This window comes from Brachyhypopomus gauderio, chromosome 12 (genome assembly GCF_052324685.1).
Source record: "Brachyhypopomus gauderio isolate BG-103 chromosome 12, BGAUD_0.2, whole genome shotgun sequence".
Classification (NCBI taxonomy): domain Eukaryota; kingdom Metazoa; phylum Chordata; class Actinopteri; order Gymnotiformes; family Hypopomidae; genus Brachyhypopomus; species Brachyhypopomus gauderio.
In genome coordinates, this window is record NC_135222.1 from 12,976,175 (window position 1) to 12,983,993 (window position 7,819).

At 44.8% G+C, this 7,819-nt stretch overlaps 1 protein-coding gene across 1 annotated transcript in view; it reads left to right on the forward strand.

The window, feature by feature from the left end:
- Positions 1–4,342, forward strand: part of LOC143528458 (GDP-L-fucose synthase-like) — a 37,436-nt gene extending 33,094 nt beyond the window's left edge. The window contains exons 9-10 of the mRNA XM_077024158.1: positions 4,102–4,201; positions 4,287–4,342. Coding sequence (XP_076880273.1) covers positions 4,102–4,201; positions 4,287–4,342 — 156 coding nt within the window. The remainder of the gene's footprint in view (positions 1–4,101; positions 4,202–4,286) is intronic.
- The last annotated feature ends 3,477 nt before the right edge of the window (positions 4,343–7,819 follow it).

Sequence of the window (7,819 nt, forward strand, 5' to 3'; positions counted from 1 at the left end):
AACCGCCTGTAGAAATTGGCAAACCCCAGGAAGCGTTGGACTAAACGCACGGACGTGGGCACGGGCCATTGAGACACTGCTTTAATCTTGGCGGGTTCCATTGCCAGTTTACCTTTGGCGACGATGAACCCCAAGAAGGCTACCTCGGCGACGTGGAACAGGGACTTCTCCAGTTATACATAGAGGTGATTCTCTAGTAGCAATTGGAGAATGCGGCGTACGTGTTGCTGGTGCTCTTGAATGGTACGGCTATATATTAATATGTCGTCAAGGTAGACGTAGGTGTAGTCGTCCAAGGCCTCCCTAAGGACGCCGTTCACAAACCGCTGGAAAGCGGTGGGTGCGTTCATGAGCCCAAACGGCATTACTAAATACTCGTAATGCCCAGAGGGCGTATTAAAGCCGGTTTTCCACTCGTCGCCTTCTCTGACACGCAACAGGTTGTACGCACTTCTTAAATCTAGCTTAGTGAAGACCGTCGCCCGTTGAAGGGCCTCGAAGGCGGAGGACATGAGTGGCAAGGGGTGGCGGTCTTTGATGGTGATCTTGTTAAGTCCCCTGTAGTCTATACAAGGGCGGAGGCTCCCATCTTTTTTCCCCACAAAGAAAAACCCAGCCCCTGCGGGAGAGGTAGAGGGTCGAATAGTACCAGCAGCAAGCGCCTCCTGTATGTAGGATTCCATAGCCTTGCGTTCAGGTAAAGCTAAGGAAAACAAGCGTCCCCTAGAGGGAGTAGTACCGGGCAGGAGGTTGATAGCAATGTCGCAGGCTCTATGCGGGGGTAGGAAGCCTGCTTTGCGCTTGCTAAAGAGGTCTTTAAGGTCGTGGTAGACAGCAGGAACCTTTTCTAAAAACGCTATCTTTTCTTGGCTCTCCCCGGGTTTGCTGCAGCGGGGCGCCAAACACGACTGTTCACAAACCCTACTCCAACGGTTAATGGACAGATTGAGCCAGTCTATGTCAGGGTTGTGGCGTTGGAGCCAGGGAAACCCTAAGATCAGCTGCAGTTTGGGCGCCGCGATGACGTAAGGGGTGAGTGTTTCGTGGTGGTTCCTTATAGTAATGGTCAGAGGGACGGTTTGGTGGGTTATATCCCCGGAAGTGAGCAACCTGCCATCCACAGCGGACACAGAGATGGGTTTTTCTAGAGGAACCAGAGGTACAGAGAGAGAGGCTACGAGAGCGGAGTTGATGAAGTTGCCAGTAGCCCCTGAGTCAACGAGAGCCAGAACCCGGTGTTCGTCTGAGCCCCTCCATGACACCACTACGTGGGGCATCAGACCGCATGCGGGGAAATAAGTGCCATGACCCCTTGGTGCAACCCCGTTCACCGACGGGTCTGCCCCTTTTCCCTGTAACTCGGGACACTCGGCGATACGATGGTCAGCCCTGCCGCAATAAAGACACTTGCCCTCCCGTATGCGGCTTTGTCTTTCCTGACGGGAGAGGCGGGTGTGCCCTAACTGCATGGGCTGTTCTGAGGATTCGCCCTCCCCGTGTGTGGTCTTGCGCTCAGGAAACACTGTCTTAACACTGGGTGAAGCGAACAAACGGCGGTGTTGTTTGCGGTCCCTCAACCGATTATCTAATCTAATGGTGAGGTCTATAGCATCGTCCAGACCGCTGGGTGGCTCTCTGAGGGACAGTTCGTCCTTTATCTCTTCACTCAATCCCTCTAAGTAAATAGCCCCCAACGCCTCTGAACCCCAATCACTCTCTGCCGCCAGTGTGCGGAAATCTAGGGAGTACTCTGCCACAGTAGATCTGCCCTGTCGTAAACGCAACAGTTTGGAAGTGGCTATACCCCCAGAAGCTGGATGAAAAAATGCCTGCCGCATAGCCCGAGAGAAACGCTCGTAAGAAGAACAGAGCTCCGGTTGGTTTTCCCACACCGGAGTAGCCCACCGTAACGCTTTCCCCGAAAGCAACGCCATGACATAGGCCACCTTAGCGCGCTCGGTGGGAAAACGGGATGGCTGCTGCTCAAAGATCAGGGAACACTGCAATAAAAATCCCCTGCACTCGTTGGGATCCCCACTGTAACGCGCCGGAGCGGGCAATGCGGGCTCAGTACGGGAGTCAGCAGGCAGCCCAACAGCACCGGAGGAAACCAGAGGGCTGGGAGCCGCAGCAGGTGGGTCGGGCTTTTGAACCGCGAGGGCGATAACCTGGAGCTGAGTATGTATCTCCTGTAACGCCTGCTCGTGCCTGCCGATAGCCTGCCCTTGTATGGCGAGGGCATTCCGCATCACGTCGGCGGCCGGGTTAGCTGAGTCCATAATGGCTGAAGTTGTTCTGTAACGCGGCACCCCCGAACACGGTGGTGTCGCGCTGGTTTTGAGGAGTGTAGGACTCAAGTGCAAACCCACAAAAAGCAAAACGGCAAAAAACAGCCAAACTGAAACCTTCGCGACTGCGGGAAAACGAAAACAAAAAACCCAGAGGGAACAACAGAAGAACTACACGGAGAACCTCGACGTGTGTATAGACCAGGTAAGTAAACAAACAAAAAAAACACGCGGAACGGAACACAACGCGTCCAAAGAAAAAACGGGAAAACGAAAATCACACGGAGAACGGCTCAACGTGTCAAAAGGGGAAATAAAATAGATGAAGCTTAGGTAGGCAAGACCTAAGCTTCTACCAGGATACCTGTCAGCCTTTCCACCAGAACACTGGTAGACAACCGACATAGAACAGAGAGGGAAGAAACAAACAGAACGTACGAGAGACAAAACCTGAGAACACTCAGGGGAGAAACGGAAGACTGAGAGAAATAAGTCACTGCAAGAGTAACTGGCTTAGGCTGCGAGTGCAACAACAACTAACAACTTCAGCAACGGGTTGCTGGAGTCACCCGTGTTAAATAGGCTGCTGACAGCTGCGTTCTATTGGGCTTGATTGCCCCTGGTTCTAGCTCGCGTGCTCCGCCTAGTGGCGGCAGGAGGCACGTGCCTGGGTCCAACCCTGACAGAAATTATAGTAATACATGGATATGCATCAATGTGGTGTGATTATATAACCACAGAGATTCTGACAACGTTACTTAATGCTGAATACATGAAAGATCACGATTGGTTTCTTTATATCAACCACAGATCACATAATGTTCAATTCAGAGGTACTCTGTCCTGGTGCCTGAAGGCTGGGAAGCTGGATATTGGTTCCATGCATAATTGTCCTTCCCTTGGGTGAAAGATAGTCATGTTTGGTGTCTCTAGACTGCATCCGCCGAGCTGGTTCTTGTAGGCTGAATTCCAATTCCGTGTACAGTTCAGATTTGGAGTTACAAGGATTTCTAAAATATTGCACCTTTAGTTCTGGGTCTTAATACAAGAATTCAAGGTGTTATAAAATGGGGTCAAACCTTGGAGAATCAGATAGGCCTGTGATTTAAGTTTATGAGTGTCTTTCCTGCTCTCTGTGCTCTGTGCCCTCCTGAGAAGGGTTGATCCTGGCCAGAGCACATTAAAGGTCTTTGTTTTACTCTCAGACGATCAGATAAGTTAAGTCTTCCTAAGCTTTTTGGAGAGGAGAGCCATTAGGAGTAGGGATTCCTTGGTGCTTGTTACCGAGCGAAGGACCAGTGTTTATGTTTACATACACTTAAAGAGCTGTGGATGGGTTAGTCTCTTGCCTTCCAAGGTGAAAATAATCCACTTTGTGATTTTGCAATGTCTTTGGCTGTCTCCGTTACAACTACATCTGCATTAAGTGGAGGAGTAGTGTCACTGTTGTAGTACAACACTACACCTGCATTAAGTGGAGTAGTTTTACTGTTGTAGTGCAACGCTATATCTGCATTATGTGGAGGAGTAGTGTCACTGTTGTAGTACAACACTACATCTGCATTAAGTGGAGGAGTATTGTCACTGTCGTAATACAACACAACATCTGCATTAAGTGGAGCTGTAGGGTGTACTGTTTTAGTACAACTGTGAATTTGTTCCCTCTTGTAAATGTTGTGAATGTTATATACCACACCCCATTTAGACCTGAGAATTGTGCAGTATCACAGGTACTTATTCTGTTGTGGAATTTGGTTGTCAAAACCAGTATAGTACACAGACTGGCAGTTTGGGCTTGACTTCCTTTCTTCAGTACGATACCAGTAAATCTGATGGTCAGATGAAGAAAACAGCAAGCAACGCTAAACTGTGCCAATACCTTCCAGACTTCACCTTCACTCCCTTCCGCACCGGTAAACCTCTCCAATTACAACACACAAACAATATCTACTTTACACTCAGTACTCAATACTAACACACACTGCTGCTTTTCTTCAGCTGTGAAGGAGACATGCGATTGGTTTGCGGCCAACTATGACAGAGCCCGCAAATGATGATTCTGTGAATCCACCACCAGAGGGCACAAACCAAACAGATTGAAAGTTGCAGAGCCTGTGATCTTGAGTCACACTCTGTGTACACTGTAATTAAAAAGGTAACCAGATTTCATGACCAGGGGTGGGTTTCCCGAAACGTTTGTAGCGCTAAGTACTTCGTAACCTCGTATGAAACGTATGAGGTTAAGAAGTACTTAGCGCTAAGAACGTTTCGGGAAACTCACCCCAGATTAAAGTAAAAAATCTGATTAAAGTAACCAGATTTGTTTACTGTTCTGTACCAGCTGAGCACTATAACATCTACCCTAACAACTGCATAATAATAATCTTCAATTAGGTTACAGGGGATAGATGTGTGTTTGGGTTTCTTCCACAAATTGTTAAACAATCCTAACAGCTATACTTTCATATAGAAACATTGAATATTATAACTTTCTTGGGATTACAGGTTTTTATTAATACTGAATGTAATATTTAAAATATATATTTTTTATCTGTTCATGGTTATATGTTTCCAAATCTGTTATTTGTTTTTATGTTAATCTAAAATAATGAATTCCTCAGGATTTAGCAAAATGTCATTTGATCTTTTTATTTGATGTTTTGAAGAGCACTAAGGTTTACTTTTCTACAGTCAAAATTCTAGCTTGACACTGAAGTAGTCATTAAAGGAGTAATTTTCAACCAATATGTTATGTGGTCAGAAAAGAAATTTGGATTCATGGTTATATGTGTGGTGGCATTTCATTTTGAGCAGCCCTTTTTTAGATTAAATAAATACTTAAACTCTCAGTAATCGTAATCATGTCTAGACATCGATCATAGCCATCGGCTATGAACAGCAAAATAAACAGCAATATTCATTTGTTCAGTTCTCAGTGTTACGTAGACAGTGCTGGGAAAACAGATTCCAAAACACATGGGTGTCAGGAAGGAGTTCTAAAGTTTAACAATAAAAACATTTAGAAAAATACATACAGAAGAACTTGAAACAACTGGTTAAGAATAAGATAGATGTGTATTATTGATGTTTTCCTTATTGGATAAGTAGGTACAGTGGACACAGTCAGACTAGATGTGGAGGGGAAAATTCAAGGTAAGCAGAAAACAAGAAAAAAGTTGTAACCGAGGGGCAGTCAAAATGTCAAAATGTTCAAATTGAGACTCAAAGACAATAAATCATAAATTCCATTACAGATTATGTTTTGGGTTGAAGTTAAGATTGAGGTTAGAGTTAGAATTACAATTCTTAGTCTTCCCCTTATGAGTTCAGTATATACAGTTGTGATCAAATTTATTCAACCCCCAATGCTGCGAAGGGTTTTATGGAATTCAGTGCACATTTGTAATTGTGTTCATAATGAAATCTTACAAGGACTTGTTAAAGAACTAAATGCAACTAAGATAGCATCAATTTTTTTTGTCATAAAGTATTAAATGGCCTTTTTGTGATTTCTTCATTGACACAATTATTCAACCCCTTTACGACTACCACTCCTAAGAACAGAGGTTCATTCCAGTGTTTTCCATCAGGTATTGAAAACATCTGTGGATGTCAACGAGCAGCAATCAAGCATGATATGCACCAATTAGGCAGATTTAAAAGGACTGTGATACTCAGCTCCTTCTAGACATCTACTGGTGTGTTTCCAAGCATGGTGAAGGCAAGAGAATGGTCCCAGAAGACAAGAGAAGAGGTTATTGCTCTTCACAAGAATGGCAATGGATATAAAAAGATTGCGAAGTTGTTAAATATTCCAAGAGACACTATCGGAAGTATCATTCGCAAGTTCAAGTTAAAGGGCACAGTGGAAACGTTACCTGGTCGTGGCAGAAAGAAGATCCTGACCGCGACTGCTGTGCGCTACCTGAAGCGTAATGTGGAGAAAAATCCCCGCGTGACTGCTAAGGAACTGAAAAAAGACCTGTCAGATGTGGGCACTGAAGTTTCAGCTCAGACAATAAGGCGCGCACTGCATAACGAAGACCTCCATGCCAGAACGCCCAGACGCACCCCCTTGCTGACTCCAAAGAACAAGAAAAGTCGACTGCAGTATGCCAAAAGTATGTGGACAAGCCACAAAGGTTTTGGAACAGTGTACTGTGGTCAGATGAAACTAAATTAGAACTGTTTGGGACAATGGACCAGCGCTATGTTTGGAGAAGGAAGAACCAGGCTTATGAACAAAAGAACACCTTGCCTACTGTGAAGCATGGCGGGGGGTCAATTATGCTTTGGGGCTGTTTTGCTTCTAATGGTACAGGAAAGCTTCAACGTGTGCAGGGTACCATGAATTCCTTTCAGTACCAGGAGATCTTGGAGGAAAATGTGATGGAGTCAGTCACAAACCTGCGGCTTGGGAGACGTTGGACCTTCCAACAGGACAATGATCCGAAGCACACATCCAAGTCCACTAGAGCATGGTTGAACATGAAAGGCTGGAACATTCTAGAGTGGCCATCGCAATCACCAGACTTAAATCCAATTGAGAACCTCTGGTGGGACCTAAAGAAGGCAGTTGCAGTGCGCAAGCCTAAGAATGTGACTGAACTGGAGGCTTTTGCCCATGAAGAATGGGCTAAGATACCCATAGGTCGCTGCAAGACACTTGTGTCAAGCTATGCTTCACGCTTGAAAGCTGTCATAACTGGAAAAGGAAGTTGTACTAAGTACTAAAAAATAATGTCACTAGGGGGTTGAATAAAACTGATAATGATGTGAGCACAGTAAAGACATTTGTGGTTATTCCATCATAAATATTATGTTATGTTTGTCTAATTTATAAGTGCCTCTTTGATATAATTGTAAATAAGATGACTGAAATGATCAAAATCAATGTCAAACTGGCCAAAACACTTTATTTCAGTGGGGGTTGAATAAATTTGATCACAACTGTAACTTCACTATTGTTATGACCCCCCCACATCAATACATGTCTAGGCCAAAGGACAATGAGGAACAAAGAGGAAATTGTGGCTGAGCAAATTCATACTCTAGTCAATAATCATGAAATGTTACAAGACATAGATAGAGCCAAACATTTCCTTTTTAATGACTCTGGGCATGACACATCACAGGGGAAAGGGAAAAGGTAATCTGGGTGAGAGAGGCACCCAAGAAAATGAATAAATAAGAATCAACATATTAAAAAAGCAAAAACATAAGTGGTACTCGCTATCATTCTTGTCAATGTAAAAAAAAAAAAAACAAAGAAATGGTTATTTTCAGACTCCTGAAGGTGGCTTCTTAAAGAAGACGCTCTGCATCAAATGTTCCTTTGTCGAGGAAGTCATTGGACCATCAGCAGGTGTTTAAAAACAATGAGGATAATGGCCAATGGTTGTTATTTGCCGACTAAAACTCAAGGGCCGCCCACAGACATGTAACACTATATCCTGAGCCAGTTCTGTTCTACCTGCTCCACCTCACCTGAGGCACTGGGAGCTTGCCTTTGCAATCCAGAACGCATCGAG